The sequence below is a fragment of the Rhopalosiphum maidis genome, chromosome 2 (assembly GCF_003676215.2).
Source record: "Rhopalosiphum maidis isolate BTI-1 chromosome 2, ASM367621v3, whole genome shotgun sequence".
Lineage (NCBI taxonomy): Eukaryota > Metazoa > Arthropoda > Insecta > Hemiptera > Aphididae > Rhopalosiphum > Rhopalosiphum maidis.
The window spans coordinates 62255556-62274411 of record NC_040878.1 but is presented as its reverse complement, the minus strand read 5'-3'; the positions used below and the strand labels follow the sequence as shown (position 1 = coordinate 62274411).

The 18856-nt window shown below is 30.8% G+C and overlaps 1 protein-coding gene across 7 annotated transcripts in view; it reads right to left on the bottom strand.

Moving 5' to 3' along the window:
- Positions 1–1778: 1778 nt before the first annotated feature.
- Positions 1779–18856, bottom strand: part of LOC113550939 (sterile alpha and TIR motif-containing protein 1-like) — a 37127-nt gene continuing 20049 nt past the window's right edge. For 2 of the 7 annotated variants that reach the window (XR_003405088.1, XR_003405090.1), the window contains 10 exons: positions 9916–10017; positions 7490–7645; positions 6580–7102; positions 5333–6155; positions 4406–4558; positions 4114–4196; positions 3939–4041; positions 3615–3804; positions 2900–3416; positions 1779–2230 (listed from right to left, as the gene is read on the bottom strand). Coding sequence is in view for 1 of the 7 variants with exons in the window: in XM_026952903.1 (XP_026808704.1) it covers positions 3033–3416; positions 3615–3804; positions 3939–4041; positions 4114–4196; positions 4406–4558; positions 5333–6155; positions 6580–7102; positions 7490–7645; positions 9916–10017 (2517 nt within the window). In the remaining 6 variants the exon portion in view is untranslated. Of the gene's footprint in view, positions 2231–2899; positions 3417–3614; positions 3805–3938; positions 4042–4113; positions 4197–4405; positions 4559–5332; positions 6156–6579; positions 7103–7489; positions 7646–9915; positions 10018–12290; positions 12527–13256; positions 13387–18856 lie in introns of those variants that run through there. The other 5 variants (XR_003405089.1, XR_003405091.1, XR_003405092.1 and 2 more) reach the window with 4 other exon arrangements.

The following is an 18856-nucleotide window of genomic DNA, read 5'->3' as shown; positions in this document are numbered from 1 at the left end:
ATTTGGTTAACTGAAAGGCCCATTAATTTACTCATACTTATTACTTATTAGACCAATTAGTGTCCGAATTATATCTTATTTAGGATCTCCAAGGAGAATCAGGTCAACTGCGTAAGCTATATGCAGGTATACCACTCATCCACTTCCATCATTTGTCCTCTAGATAAACTCCTTATGGTTTATTCTAATGTAAGATTGAATAATATCAGTAAGAGACTGTCTCCCTAGTCTAACGCTATTTTAACTATAAAATATTATGTATTGTATGCCGTAACGTATATAGGTACCTAATAAAGTTACACTTCTATAAGTTATAACAAACATAACCATAACAAGTTGAAGTTTGAGAATATTAATTTTACTTGTTTAACTTTTTTAAATGAAATTACATTTTAGTAATTAATTGTAAAAAAATATTCATCTACCTATCATAAAACTGACGAGTTACTCAATACTCACATTTCAGGTATTAACCAATTGTAAATCTACTTAAGTACTTTTAATCAAAATCGATGCTTTAAAAGTTTTAAGATGTCTAACCAATGGAGATAAATATATTTTAGTTTATTTATTTTTATTATATTGACATTTAAATTCCTATTAAAATTAAATTTGTATTTTAGAACTTTAGAGGATTTTAAGTTATTTATTTTATATTTATTTTTTTTATCACGTTTTATATTTAACGTCGAGGGTAGTTTTTGATGGAAAATTGATATTTTAAAAGGTAAAAATATAAAATTCTCAGTAATAATCAAAGTAATCAGCAAATTCCAGAAAACAGAACTATTTATGCAACACTAATTTTTTCTAAAATACATTTAATTTATACTTGAAAATTCATAAAATTTTCAATTTTAAATGGTAAAACCAATAAATTAGTTTAACATACGATATAAAAAAAATAGTCTATGGTATTCTTAAAAATAAAGACTAACAGTTCTGAGTTTTTCGTATCTCAACGATTGAACATTGAATTTAAATGTAGCAAATCCATTACAGTGATCAAATCAACCATAAGCTACACCTGAATTATAATATTTAGTGGAGTTACTTACCAATTATAATATGGTTAGGTATAACAATGACAATTTTGTTTGGTAGTTTTAATAATTTATCATCTGAACATCTGAACTGCAATCATAAATTACGTTATTATGTATCACAGTTAACTAGTTATAAAATTATAAGACAGCAGAACTCTAAGATGCAATAGTTAAAAAAAATTATTATAATGTGGTTTTAATGTCTTTTATATTTGAAAACATTTAAGTCACGTGTAATTAATCAATACGCAATATTATACCATAGATATGTGTAACAACTAGGTAATCTTTATCTTGTTCTTATCATTGAAGTTAACTAATTTTTGTCCAAAATTTACTCAAATATGTATTCATGGATATTGGACAGGTATTTAGTATTTACATAGATAAATATACAAAATGTAAACATTGCCTGATTTGTGTAATATGACGACTAATTTCAATCAATATTACATATGTAATATAAATACATCTATATCATTTAGTTGTTGTTTATATCTATGATTATAACATACGTCGACATAATAATAATAATAGGTATTGCACAAATTGTATAATATGATTGTATACTATAATAGAATATATGATGTTAAGCGCAATATTTTTGAAACACGCTAACAAATAGTATAAACTCGTATAAAAACACAATTAAAAAATAAAATAAAATAAAATAAAATAGTAATAATAGTAATGACAATAACAACTAGTAAATTAAAATATAATATAGGTACGTATAGGTTTACAAAAATATATAAATATTGAGTCAACATAAGATTTAAAAAAATTTAAAAACGAAAATTATATAATATAGGTACATAAAAAAAATGTATACACTATAATACAATAAATCTATTCATTATTTCGAGTCCGTTGAAGTCTTTTTGGTGGTCGTTATAAAAGATTTCATTTTGTTTATACACTTATCGACAAAGTTTTTCTTCTTTACACTGTCGCTGACCGACGCCGAGACGCTATTGCTGTCTTCGACGTCTTCTTCGCACGTGTCCAAGTACTCTTCCAGGCTTTTTGCCTTTTTCATTTGAGCCTGTACCTGTACTTGTGAATCCAATTCGACGGTGGTCTCCAATAGACCTTCCACGCTTTTGGCTCGTTTTCGACACTTTCCACGACCATTTGGACTCATTGGTGGCCTCCAAGCAGGTAATCTCGAACACTTCCGGTATCTGTGTATAAATATGTTAATTAGGACCATGTCAGCCTTGTGTGACGAGACGATCGCAACAAATAGTATTAAATTTAAAATTTTCAAACCACACAACATTCACTCTGCGGCACTGATAGATTTTATTACAAAGCGTAAGAGCTATATAATATGTTATAACTACTTATTATAATATGTATGTGTTTAACGCGCAATCTAGATAATAAATTTATTTACATGCAAAGTAAAAAAATAATTTTTTGATAAAATTAAAATAAATAAGGAAGCTAGAGAATTTTTTTTAATCTAAAACCGAAACCAATATTTTAGGAGTACGGGATTTTTTCTCACGGGTTATAATTGGCTTTGTTTAATTTTGTAAAAGAAATAAAATATTTTTTCTTTGATTCCTTTTTGTCGTGAAATGATATAACTTGACATTTGAAACAATTTAAATTGAAATATTTGAAGATCTATGTAACAATATGCATATACATATAATTAAGTTTACAATAAAAAAAAAATGGTACACGTCTATATACATAGTATTATTTTAAGTTGAGTATAAAATGACTTGTATTTTTTAAGTCTTAAAAAAGCTATTTCAAAAAAACGAAACCTCAACTAAATACTTAAAAGTACTCGCGGAATCATTTATCTCGTTTCAAGTGCCCAGTTCGTTTTTACCCACCTAACCGTGAAGTCATCGGAGGCCGCTGCAGGGTGGACGACAACAAGCAGACGGACACAAAACGTAGTAACCGGTTCGGGCGGGAAAGCAAAACGTTGGTCACTGTCCCATACCTGGAAGTGTTCCCCGCTAGTCAATCTTTGCTACCGGTCAAGTCGCGTTCACTGTCGTTAGACTGAGTCCGCTGGTATGTTGGCGGTGATCTGCCCACGGTCAGCGGCGTATTCGGCGCCGACGGGTCACTCTTGATGGTGGATGTGCCGATGCCACCGCCGACGCCGCCGGATCGATTCAGCGACAGTCCCGAACTGGCACCATCCCGGATCCCATTCAGCTCACCGCGCATGAACCGTTCCACCTTCTCCACGCACGCATCCTGGTAGTCGTGTATCCATCGCACGCCGTTGAACTTCCACACGTTTTGCATGTCCTCCGGCAAGGTTTCTGGTTCAGGCCATGCGAAGTTGTCCATGATCGGAATGATGTTGCACTGGTCCTGTATAGCAGCCACAATTTCCTGTAAAATCAGTGGCTATTAAACATAAGTACTAACCGATTATGCTATTATGAGAATATCAGGGGGGTAGCATAGGATTTTGTAATAATAGTACAAAATAAAAAAGTTATGGAAATAAAACTCAAAATAACCAATTTATATTTCGAGTGCCCTAAATATATTATATGTATGTATATTAAAGTTATTTGTTGGCGTTACCTTGTGCACCCAGTCTTTGCATTCGTTATCGCCTATACATCTATCCAAAGACTTTGGTGTCAGTACTAATATGAAGTTTTTCGCCTGCTTAATACTCTGCAATAGATTGTTGTCGAACTTGCCGGCTTCCAGACGTTCGACGTCGATGAATACTGAGTATCCTCGAAGTTGTAGATGTACTTTGAGTAAACTGAAAAATAAAATCAATTATTATCGATTTTATTTCGCAATCTTCAGAAAATCACATTACGTTATAATATTTTTAAATAACCTGGATATATTTTACATTTATAGTTATCAACTTAAAGAAAGCAATCGCCTTACCTAGCTAATTGAGATCCAGTCGATCTTCTGTAACTGATAAATACGTCTAAGTTCTTATTCATGTTTTCTTCGTAAGAGGATGTATCTATTAACGTCTCCATGTCTAGTAACGATAAAAAGCAACAATATTTGTAATCATGTTCATTTTTAAATGTATTACTATCGTAACACTTACCTCTTATCGAGTCTAGTATTCTATACCGGTGAATGCTATTTGATATTCCACACTCTTGTATGAGCTGGTCTTCTGATAAGAATCTAAAACATGAACAAATATTTTAAATGAAGGGTGATGTTTAAATAACAAATCAATACAATTAGAAACAAATTTCCAATACTATTTAAAGTAATATATTTTTCATATTACGTTCTTGTCAAATCATTTTTTATAGATTTAAACATACTTTATATTGATTTAACATAAAAAAAAAAAAAAAAATTATATTAAAAATTTGAGACTGACTTACCTTATGGAATCTCTATCAACGCCAGCATTTAACATAGAATAAGTGTACACGGAGAACTCTGGACCTATGGACTGGAGGAACGAGTTCAAATTTGTTGTGTCTCTACTACTGTAATCCGCCAATCGTTTCAAATTGTGTATTTCTCTCATAAACCTGTTAACGATAAATAAAACAATATGAAAAAAGTGAATTTTATATAATTTTAGTGTTTAATAATGCAGTGTTTCCCAACCTTTTTTTTACTCAACGCCCCTTTTAGATTTTAAAAATCTCATACCCCTCCCCCCCCCAAAAAAAATTAATGTTTTATTTTTTAGTAAGCTATTCAATTAAAGAAAAAGTATAATTTAACATTTTAACGCTACAATTTAGGTTATTTTAAATTTAAATACCCAGTTAGTAGGAATACTAGGAATAAAAAAATACAAATTAAAAAAAAATTAAAAATCAAAATAATAATATAATATTAATATCAATACATTGATAGAACAAATGATTAATAAATATTAAAATGTGAATCATGCTCTTATACATTTTATTACTATTAAATATTAATATATTATTATAAAATATAATATTTTAATTTTTAGAATTTTTGTAACAAATTTACAAAACTCTGTCATTATGACAATAGAAAAACGATTGTTAATACGTAAATTGTAAGTAGATACATTTAGTCAAGTTTAAATATTTTATTACCTATCAATTTAAATATCATAATTTATTATCACTAGTGTGTTATCATTTCTCCACTAAGTGTACCTTACTTAGGTATGTTAAAAGATAATATTTAGCTATTTTCTGATTTATATTATATATTTAAAATGTATAATAGTTTTATACAATAGGTACGCTTACAAAATAATTTTATAAAAATTGTATATTTCGTGAAACTTCCAAATACTAACTATATGGTGGTATACTGACCTTCTTCGCATGATTCCGTTATGTATTCCGATGTCGTCCCTCAAATTTTGCTCGGTCAACTGCAACAACAGGTCACCATCTACTCGGCTATCCACGAAGTTTTTAGAGCATTCGCTGAATCCGATCTGTCTGACCCATTCTTGAACGTCTTCGGGTGACCACAATGGTACTTTTTGACTGAGTTTATGCGGTACTTCTTCGCCGATCAGTCGCAGTGCTTGGGCAGCAAATTTGGATGCTATGGCGTTAGGACAACTGGCCACTTTTTTCAGTGGTTCAACAGCATTAATCACGTTAAATATACTGGTCTTGCCTTGTTGCTTTTTGATGCCAGCCTCCATGCAAAAGTGGAAAGCGGCCAAGTTGCATGCTTCCTCCCGGATTGAGCTCAAAACAGGGACCAACCTCTCTAGCCAATGGTGACTCTGGCCGTGGGCGTGGGCTAGATTCGACTTGGCGAATTCCGACGGTGTGTGGGTGGTGACGAACGGGTCGATTAGGTCCAGAGTTTCAGACTTGAGCACGGCCGCTTCAATTTCTTTGTTGGCTACCAAAACAGCTATAGCCAAAAACGCGTAATACTTGATGTTATCGTCCGTATTGAACGCCAACGTGAACAACCATGTAGGCACGTTACGTTTGATCATCAGTTCTTGATTCTCAGCACCTCCATATAGCGAAAGGTTGGCTAGAGCACCGGCACAGTGTCTCAGGGTAGCGATGTCTCGTCTGCGACACTCGTACAGCAATACGTCCAAGCCACCGAGTTTGATAACATCGCTGCATGTCATTTCACTGTGTTTAAATAGGTGCTCAAGAATTCCTAAAACATATTCATACTTCGTTAATTATACCATGATATTTAGCAGCAATTTAAATATAATACTATTTATATTGTTCAAATGCATTCGAAACGAAATATAATGAATGAGATAAAAAATTAATATATTTTTATATATATATATCATCACTTTCATATAGTATTATATATCTTCACATTGTAAGAATTAACTTTTTTACATACTAAATTAATTTTAATTTCTATTTGATTGATAACGACATTTCCGTATTTTATAATTTTAATTTAATGCATATTAAAGTGTTAATATTTCATTTGAAACGTTAAAACAATATTTTTTTACAAATATTCGACACCACCTGGCATTGCATTTATGCACAGTCGGTTACAAATTTGAAACGAAAAATATTGGTTTTTGTTTTCGGATATGTGAAAAAAAATTACTCACCAGTACTGACTTTAGATTGATCGGCCGAGCTTACTTGACTCTTGTATGCACACACTACATGTACGACTTTTTCCAGCCCGTTTTCCACTACGTATGAGCGATTTTCAGTAGTCAAACATTGTTCCAGTAATCTGGCACTGGAGAACTGGAGTTTTTGGTCTTTAGACACACAATTGTTGATCAACAAATCCATACCACCACAATCCCGGAATGTGTTACATAACGCGTACCCAAGCTCGTAGGTCGGCACGGCCCACGCCTTGCAAATCATATCGAACATTTTGTTGAGCATTATCGGGCCTTTGGCATCTGCATATTTTCCACTCATCAGTCCCTTTACAGCGTTTTCCAGGTACAGCGAATACTTTTTTATGGCGTTTTCCACATCTTGAGTGTTGGCTATTTCTCGCATCTGGTCTAGATCATCAAAATTAGTGTTTAACAGATCGTCAACACTTCTAATCACGTGTGTCGATGGAGGCGATGAACCACTGCCACCAGAAGAGGACCCGTTGTGAGAAGACTATAAATTTAATTAGAATCTAATTACTAACATTTTACAAAATATGTTATTGCAATTTAAATAAAATGTGTGGCAACACATAACCTACTTATAGTATACAATTTAAACATATATTTTATGAACCCATGATTTGTATTGTAATTTGTATTATTGTCTTTCCAATAAAAGACCAAAATTTACCAAACACAAAGTATGTAAATTAAAATTTCAATCACCTAACTCTTAAGATAAAAATAAATTCAGATAGCTATAATGTTTGTAATATGTAGGTTGTAGATACACGTTATTAGTAATTAAAATTTAATAATATATCTTAAATCATAGTGAAACAATATTTGTACGAATAAATTACAGAACTGATCAATTTAAAAAAAAATGTATTATTACTTGTGAAGTAGCAGATGACACGGCTTTTGAACTCGTACAAATGCCTTTTTTAGTGAACGTAAAGTTCGATTGTGATGACTGAGCTATATGTTTTTCTTGGTTGAACATTCCTGAGGACGTTATTGTTTGTCTTTGTTGTTGTGCGCTTGAAGCTTTCTATAAATTATAATTTCCGATTAGTGAAACTATTATAATATTATGACCGAATGTACGGTCGTAATTTAGATCTTTACGAAAATAGTATAAGAATTGTAAAATATGAAATTAACTTATAAATTCTGGGACCAATAATTTATTATTACCTGTAATTTTTTTAAATGTATATCTTTTTAATAATTATAATCATGTATCTCTATCTCCGTCACAAATTATAAGCTTACAGGAGATATGTAGGCAGATCAAAAATAGCATTTGTAAAAATAATACATATCCATTTTGATTGAAATAAAAACAAAAATTAAAAAAATTTTAAATTACTTCTTTTATTTTTTTTATTATTTAATAATATTTCTCATATTTATGATTAGTTTTAAACAACATAACCGTTATAATATGTTAATTCATATCTCGATAAATATATGACATTTGAAATATATAACAAAGTTTTCACCTTGCAACGAAAATATAGTGAAATATTAGTGGATAATATTGTTTTGATTCCATTTAAACGTTACACCACGATACAATTAGATTTCTAATTCGAAAATAAATTCTCAGAGTGGTTAGCTATGCGATAGACTCGATACAGATAATATCAAGTCCCAAGTGTAGTATTATTATAACACTCATTTATTACAAATTTAATCACTAGCTACTTCAATACTGTATTTTAGTGGGACTACGCGTTTCGATTACACTTGACATCCGTTTATTATCACGTTTTGTAATTTTTCGTTCAATATGGCCAATATACATATAGTTGTGAACAATATCATATCTGTATAATTTATGCACAGTAATATGTGCATTTTTGTTGCGACCACACCTGTGCGTTGAATTTTAGTTGTAATAATGTCTTTTTTTTAATAGACATTTTTAAAATATTTAAACACGAAAAATTTAACTTAAATTAAATGAAAAAACCGTTCTGTTTCGAGGCGATCCCGTCAACTTAATTGTATGTATGCTATTACAAAAAACACAATGTGGTAACTATAATACCAAAATTTCAAAATTATTATTATTTAATTTTTATTTTTTAGCTGGTTCTATAAATATTTAGCATTATTTAATTAGGCTTAAAAACAAATTTTGAAACTATTAAAAATCTAAAAAAAAAAGTTTTTGTTTCTTTCATAGCAAATTTTTCTTATAAAAATGCGTATGCAGTTTCAACCATAATTAATACAGTTTGAAAAATTATGCATAATGTAATATTGATCAACATTAAACTTAATTTCAAATATACTTATTAGTTATTTATTTAAATATTAAATCAGTCTAATATAGTAATATCCAAAGTGAACCACTCATTTGTACTCAATATTTTTAATATTTTTGTCGATTATTCGAATTCTCTTAACTATTCTTACAAATATCGTTATATATCTCCAAGGTTTAAAAGAAGGATGTAAAACTTATATGTGCGTTCAGAGTCAATTGATTGTATTTTTCAAACTATATCGGCAATCGTCTTCATTCTTTTAATTAGTAAAAAAATATACTTTTAACGATATAATTGTATGAGACAACAACTCACGAGCCATTGATTTTAATAGTATCCGTTCGACTGTCTTAACCGAGTACAGGTATTTACTCCGTTCGAATTTCACAAAGCACGCATATATATAATATATAACTACTTGTCCTAGGTGGCGCTGTCACGTTGGTGGTGGGAGACATCGTATTATTATACATTGCAATTAACTAGATATCGGATGCGTCTAAATAAAAGACGATATGGATCAGAATGATATGAACCATAGTATTTCGGCTCGTAAATCATGTGTGAAAGACGGGTGGGGGAGAGATAAATCTGTCAATCGTCACGTTACTTCGGAATATTAGACCGACATACCGTTAACATTAAACAAAGAAACAGATACATGATTAACTCGTATAATAAGTAGTATACACCAGTTTTTTACATATCTATGAACACCATACTCACACGTGGTCCCACATTCGACGATTTTACGCAGATTTTAACTTAAATAATGATCAATTCTGATTTTGTATTCTTATAATTTTGAATTTATCACGTTTAATAAAAAAATAAAAATGGTTTTACTATTGATGCTCATATCAAAAACTGTATCAACTATAACTTTAAAAGCCCTGTGTTTAATAGTAATAATAATAATAATAATAAAAGCAGATCAATATCGACAATCTTTTTTTTTAGATGACACGAAAAAATTTCGTCACGACTGTTGTAATGATATATACATTTAAACAATATTATGAACAGAACAATCGTTGCATACCTTTTCCGAACTAAACGAATCGGTCTGCACTTTCATCGTGGCAGCACTGATGTTTTGGTTTTCCTGTTGAGATAGTTCTCCAGTTTTCAATAATATTTTTTCCTGTGAAAAATGTTTAAAAAAAATCAGTGATACTGATCCAAACGCGACTGTGCAGAGCGATGACTGTGACGAAGATCGTATGCTATTTTACGTCTACGTTACATGAAAAAAAAAACTATGCTGAAATACCGTACTGCAGCTGTGTGGTAGCGGCGGTGTTTATTGTAAAACTAAACTTAGACAATCGCGAATTTTCGACTAAGTCGTACGCGCGTGTGTGTAAACGTTCGTGTTTGAGTGTGGGCATAGTATCATCACATATTATTATATACGTAAACTCCCACAGAATAATATGGAGACGAGGAAAAGTGCGAAAAAACTCAAGAGACATTGTATTTTTTTTTTTTTGTATTTATATTGCCCAACAACCGCTCCAACGATGACGTCCTAATACCTATTCGGGTGTAATAGTTATAATAAAAAAAACCGATATATTGCCGTGTGCAAAATAAACGTATTATGTTATGAGTAGACGATATGCCCCCACAAACGTTTGATCCACGTGATCAACAGTTTCTTTTGGTCGTCCGCCGTACATATACGTATAATACTCGTATATAAAAATATTATTAATGGTGTTGTAAATGTGTATATTTTTAAATTTGGTTTTTCCTAAGAACATTTCCATACATTGTTTACGACTAAGGTAAGTCACATTATATACTTGCAATTTGCAATCGCAAATTGTCTATCCTTCGGCTTGCTTTATTCATCGCGACTATGAAAAACTTTTTGATTATAATTAAAAACCGATTTAAATATACATTTTCCCAATTGGCATTTTATAACTAATCATCGCATCACAATTTCCCGAATAGATTAGAATATTGGAGTTTGGATATTTTGGATTACATCCAACCATTCTCTCCCCGACATTATTTGAATAAATAATCAACGTGTTGAGACTTTAGAATTAAAGACACACACACACGCACACGCACACGCATACAGTTGATTGATTTTTTTGACGTACAAAATTCTTAGGCTGACATTAATAATGTGCGACGGCTTAACGTGAAATTACGTTCTGAAATTTATATTTTTTATTTACTTACTCCGTCCTACGTATACATAACCAACTAATCGATAATGAATAGAAAATTACACACGATTTAGATGTCCTTGAATATTTTCAGTACCTAATTTGTTCGCGTTTAACCGAATGCAATATACATTAAAATTGCAATAACGACCGTTCTGTAGACCGAGTGTCTACGATGTATCAAACGCGAATGAAAGGTGAGGTAATAACTTATAATAGAAATATTTACCTTTGAAGAAATTATCATGTTCAAATGTGATCGTTTCATTACAAAACAAAATTTCACGACTGCTATCTTGATATAATTAGCTGTAGAAAACTTTGTAGTTCAAAATAATATTAATATTGTATGCAACGAATCAAACAAAATTGTTGCTATTCGCGTAACATCAAAATTCTAACTCCGACCGATCACCATATAGATTGTTAAGTCGCAATCACAACATGTCCTTATAGTATTCGGAATCGTTTGAAATGCAAATTACTCAACAATCGCGATTGTTTGGACTATGTTATACATAATATACCTAAATGTTTACTGTTTTTATCTGCGTGCCGTACATACAATATGAAAACATAACGACCTGGGTCGATATGACGATTTTATATAGGTGTATAATAATAATAATAATAATAACATTATTATTGTTTTCGTTTCACGCGCAGGCGGCGTTTGTGGCAAACGGTTCAAGGACGTGTAGTGGCGGCGTCAATACGCACATACGGCCAAAAAGTTGAAGAATATTTACTTCCCCCTTTTCGCGTAGAACGGATTGGCCGTGAATTGGATTTCAGTCTCGTTTATCGGTTATTTTGGCTTAAGACGAAGGAAAAAAAAGGATACAAGAAGAAAAAACATAAGATATTTGCGAATGTATATGTATATATTGTGTCGGCGGTACTACACCAAAATAAATTTGGCTGACTTGCCAAGACGCACACTCGTTTGATTTATCTTCACTGTACAAGAATGTATAAAAAAAAAACTCAACTTGCCGCCGCCACTAAAATCAAATTCTTTGTATTTTTAGCGCCGCCGTTGCATATGCCGTTTACCACATGACAGTATTAATATAATAACATATTTTTAAATTATAGGTACACCTAATACTATCTTTATGTAACGTATTTTCTATTACATAATTAGGTATCAAATATTGTTGAATCGCCTTACGGCTATTTTCTTATTATAATATTTTGTTTCCATTACGATTTTTTTGCCATTATTTACCTTGGTCCCTTTGAACGTACTCATTTTGTCGGCCGCTTTGAACGCACCGCCGCTACCGCTCATTAGCCGCCAAACGCCGCGCATAATATAACCACACCGAAGTATTTACTCCGCCGCCAAGACGATTTTTGATGACGACAATAATATTATTAAAACAACACAGTTTTGACGTGTATCAGTACGCGAAAAATAACCATTAGCCAAATACATACGAACTGCAGGTGGTGCACTGGTGCATATACCCGCCTGCAACAGCTACTACGGACCTGAGAAAACCACGAGCGAATAAACGGAGTTTTCCGACAGAGTTTTCAGTATAATTTTTTTATTTTTGTTTATAAGTTTTACGTGACTATAACGACGGGGCCAAAAGGCGTGTGCGTGACCCGCTGCGGTTGTAACGATACGCCGGGGTCGGGGACGGCAATAAAAATGGTGGCGACGTCGTACGTTTGGTTGCCCGACTTGGGCGCTACCGCCGGTTCCGAAAAAAAAATACCGACGACAATGATAATAATCTAATAGTCTATATATTATTATATAGAACACTCTGCCGAAGTATCGATCGAGTAATACATTTGTTACGTACCCTCAGTATTGAAAAACGATCCGCACTCGACAACAAGAACGTTTTGTAGTGTTCAATTACCAAATTAGAGTGCGCGAGTAATAAAGTAAAAAAAATATGTGCGTGTGTGTGTATACTGCGTGTGATAAAAAAGAGGAACGACTTTTAGTGGATCAGAGTTGTTTTAATAATAGTTGTTCGAGAACATGAAATTGATTTAAAAAAATGTAAATAACAACTGTACGAATATGATATAATAAATTAACCCATGTTAAATATAGATAAGTATACCCTCGGGAGACCAACAAAACCGATTATTCTAGACGATAGGTGCGATTTATTCGTGGCCATCTACTAAAGGATTTCGAAAGAACAAATCAAAACCAAAAATCACTTACTTGGCAATTGAAGTTTTCCGAACGAAAGGAGATTTTTTGAAAATGTCTAAACAATATCTCGTTAGAATGCATCGAAGAAAAAATTTGAGCCATTTCAATCACAATAACGGAACAATAAAGTGCATACTATGTTTTATTTGTATGTTTCCAGATTGTTGAACTTAAAAGTATATTATTATTATCTAAACATTTTCAAAAATATGAAGAGTAATATGCGACACACGTTACGCAGTACGTTGTTGTACACTGTACGATCATCACTATATATAGAGCGAACAGAGACTATAATACTATGCAATAATAATGAAATATGAAAAATTAGAACGATATGACTAATAAAATATTATCGATTATACCAAATCTGTCGTATGGTGTTTCGTAGAATTGGTAATAATTAATAAGAAACTAATCGTTGCTAACTATGTGCGCACCGAACAGCACACTCACTATACAACTGGTTTTCGTAGATATGTGCTATATTGTCGTAATGATATCATAAAATATAATAGTGTTTAATAGCATCTGTCTGCGCGAGACGCGAATCTTAATAATAACCATCGTAAAACGACCGGACGATAAGTTCAAGAGATTCTTAACCGATAACAATTTATTTTTTAACGTAATTAGTCGTTTCGGTATATTAACAATAAATCACATCACTCGACAGCAATTATTGTTTCGTATATAATATATTATATTTGCACCGCGTACAAACCTCACTTGAATAACAAATGCGTTTTGCAAACGCGTGTCAGCTGCAGTGTTATAAAATATTAACACCTGCATTGTAAATCAATCACATATCGATTACCGTTGAAATTACGCACAATAATATTATAATAGTATGCCTAGATGATTATATTTTAATTAGCAACAGTTGAACTAACGATTTCCTGGCGCGACTGAACGTCAAGAGATTACTACACAAAAAGTACATGACGAATGCAGTGTACTGGAGATGTACAGATATTATTGTATTTGCATATAGTTAACGAGTACTGTATGTGGGTCTAGAAAAAATTGCAACGCGAGAATTGAAAAAAAAAAAACATTAATTGGTTTTCGAGACGAACGATTAATGCGCGTATTTTGATGACTATGGGAAATTTCATTGGTTTTTTTTTTTTCGATTTTATTTTTTGCAATTTGCAATTTGCAACCATAATATTGTTATTATAATGTGAACCATGTTAGAACGTCAGTCGTACACGCGTTTCAATATCGAAAGAAAAAAATTAAATAAGAAATTTGCCGAGTTTGCCTTCACCGCCGTCTCGTAAATAACAGTATAACACGGACGAAATTATTCGGAGCCATAAAATAATGTTTGTGCATTGAACGCTGCACGATAAATATAACATACGAGTAATTCAATAATATTTTACACGGTAATGCAATTTGCTTCGAGGCGCTCGTAATTATGTTTTATCACGTGAGTGATATTATTTTGAAGGAATATCATTGTTTTGCCGCATGCAATTATTCCACTGTTACTGTTTACTCCGAATGCGATTTTATGTTCATAATATCATTATTCGTATATATTATACGAACAAATAATACATTAATAATATCATCTACGCAGAGAAAAATTAGAAATAATTGAGTAAGTACTCAAGTGACATGGGTTGGATTTTTGAAACCAATGCAACTATACTGTAGTACATATACATAGTTTGAATTTAGGACTTCAAAATTACGATGAACAGAATACGGAATGTCCTCATAGTGACTATGTTTTATTACTTCGCTTTTATTTAAATTTTAATAATTTATTGAAACTGCATGGTTGTTTATTACGGATAATTTAACACACGATTCGCAGGCACTTTATGTGGTATAGTTTTTTTACATCAATTTAGCAGAAGCAAAATGTATATAAGTGTATCGCAAGAGTTAGATCGTTCTACGATGACCATCAAACGTGAACGTCTTAGACCCTAACTAGATACATTATTGTATACAAATAATATGAACACGGTCAAATTATAGTTATAGAGTCTTGACTAATGAGAACGATATTAAAATATGTGTATATATACAATGATTAAAGTTATTTATTTTTTCAACTCTTCCTTCGTTCCATACATACATTTATACTGTTATGTCTTAGTGACAAATTATCACTAAATTTGTACACAGTAATAGTACGCGTCTGAAAACGTTTGCATGTAAACGTGTGTACACGTGTGGTAGTCAAACAATAATAACCACTTCCGCAGTACATAATTTAAATAATTATTGTTTTTCTAAAACACTGTAACGTTCAATATAATAATATTGTGTTTTAAATTCCTCAAAAAAAAAAAAAAAAAAATGGATTTTGGTATTACAATTTCATCCGAATCCATCATTAAAATTAATGATTGTGTACTAAAAAATTCGATCACAAAAGTTACACAATTCGGTGCAAATCGGCATAAATCGGACACAGATATCGTATCAGTATTACCTATTATTATATCATCGTCGTATTTGGAACGAATTTTAATATCTTATCAATAGTTCACAAGGACAAGAGCATATGAATACAACCACATTGTAGAGAAATCCTGGTCGGCGCCACGATAGTTAGCAACTTGAAACGCGCGATAACTAGATCTATAGCATTATAATATGACGTATATTTTAGTATATACGTATGGGAAATTGTATGTTTATAGGACCAAAATATTTAAGAAACTCTGTTTTTTCAATCAACTCGAACACGCAAACATTACTACACGGTTGTTAAACTATCTGTTATCATCTAAAGATCTAGTAGTTAAAAATAATGTCATTAATCCTATCAGGAAAATATCAAGTACTACAGCTAGGCAATATTATTGTTCAATTAATCCTAAGTAATAAAACAAAATAAGTTTATTTACACATAGATTATATTGTATCACACAACTAGTTCATTGACAAGTATTCGTGGCGTCTTTTGCTCTCTCTTTCTATTCTAATAAGGAACCTATAATTATTGTCGACAAATGTAAATATAATTAAGCTATCTATAATATGCATCTATACGAGCGTATTTATATATATAGCAACGACACGGTGCAAAAATAAATGCGAATTCTAACATGTTTAATGTTATACTTATATTTACATGCATCTTTAGTTATCCGCTTTTTTAATGATTTATAAATTAGATTCAAAAGCAAAAAAAAGCAAAAAAGAAATGTAAATATAAACTTTAAATGCAATAAAAAGAAAAATTTGAAATCAATTTTCTTATTTTTTTATTTTTTGAACGCGAGATCCCAAACTTATGTAAAAAGTGTGAGGTCTGGGAACTAAGCCCTGCTTAACCCCGCTTAAGACGTTTCTTCATATACAGTTTATAAATAATGACAAAATAACTTGTACCACCTGAATCTGTGATGATATTAAAATATAAGCTAGACACAAAGAAACTATACTGTTATGATTTTTTGGAAAATTCAGTATAACTAAATCTCGCTACTTTTCGCTACTGACCTCAACGTTTATTATATTAAACAGATTAGTGGACCTGTTAAATCATAAGATATTCTTAATTTGACTACATACTTATGTTTATATACTTTGGATACCTATTCATCGATATATAGTGTTAAATTAGCAGTTATAAAAAGGTTTGTCATATAATATGTAGATTATCCTGAAATAATGTCTTATCGGAACTACAATTCATATATAATGTGTCATATACTAATTGGTCGGTCAAATTACTCTTTTGCACAAATATTTTACACTTACGATTTATATTCGATTCAATATTATAGATAATTACCTACCTATTGCAATAATTTTACTAATACATAATATTAGACATAATTATAATAATTACGACGTAATATACATAGTCTATCACATTCCACCGTGATAGTCGTTTATATATTACTTAATATAAATTAATAAAATATGAAAGTCAACACTTTTACGAATATACGATAACATATCAACAAGCAATAAAAAAATTAATTTACCTACTAAATTGTTAAAATGAATTATCGACTGAGTACTTGAAAACCATCGATAACAAACGTTTAATCACTCGGCGGTATATAATATTATTATAATGTAAACAAATCCATTTACGATAGTCTAATATTATATATTTATATATACTACTTCTTCAACAAAATAATAAATCGGATTTGTGATGCTTTTTATTTACGAATAATTCGTAATTATAATAAACCATGTATGCACATTTGCGCGATTAAAGGTTTTTACTATCATGTGGACGTGGTTGAAGTTTGTTTACTACGTATAATATAGGCAATGTATATATTGTAAATAGATTTAAATCAAACTCCCACAATAAAACGTCACGTAGGTATGTATACCTTTGACAGGAAAAATAATAACGCCAATATTATACAATAGCAATTAACAGTAAATAATTAATACATTATATTATATACAACTACATTCAATAACCACGTTACTTTTTATCAGAAAATTAATATATAATATTAAAAAAGTTGAATAAGTATTGTATCGTATAAAAGGTAAATATTATATTCATGTCAAATTACAATTTTACATAAACGTAAATTCATTCTTAATATTTTTGTCGTGCAATGTAATACATTTTTATAATATTTTAAACATGATATACAATTTCGTGTCATTTTTTGGGAAGAACTTATGCATAACAGTAATTTTTAATTTATGATACTTTTTTTACATTATCACTATTATATTTATATATTATGATATGTTTATAGATGAAAATTAGACTCATGTGAAGTATTCATTAATATTATTATTTATCATACCTACTATTGCTATATAGTAATAATAACAGAATAACTAAGAAAAAATAAATAACTATTTTTTTTAGGAAAATGCATAATATTCATTGTAGTTATACTATTATATAGTTTTCGATAAATACCTACCTACTTGTTTTTTAATTTGTTATTAATACCACAATGTAATGTACATGGACTGGTATCTAACATTAAAAACAAGGCCAAGAGTAAACTGCCTCCTCCTCTCAAATCCACCACTGAAGATGACAAATAATAGTATACTGTTATTTATTAACCATTATTACAGTTATAAAATACTTAATTCTTTGCAGGTTAAGAAATTGTCCACTATGATTTTAAATAATATTAATCACAATAGTTATATAAAAAACAACATATTTCATCATGAGTATAATTTTTTTTTTTTAATAAAACGGCCATAAAATATACTCGTTTTTTGTTTCAATAATTATTTTAATACGAATATGCAAATATGATATTGACATCGACCAAGGACGACTCTTTTTAAAGGCGACTTTCTAATGTGTTTCATCTCGCGTTTAGATCTATCTAGCGGTTTGTTTCAGGTAATGGTCATAGTTTGTTTTGGTCGGTTTGACCACACCTGTGTATATTCATAATGCATTAAAATATATAATATGGCAGAAAGCGTAAAATATTTAATTGAAAAACGTGATCCGAAAATGAATACGAGCACGTATTAGGTATTGGGTTATTCCCTTAGGTCATCATCTCTGCAGCACACAAACCAAAACTCAACACGACAATATACCATTTCATGTCACGCGTGTGTTTACCGATGCTATTATATCATTATAATATAGATTTTTATCACGCGAGTCTATA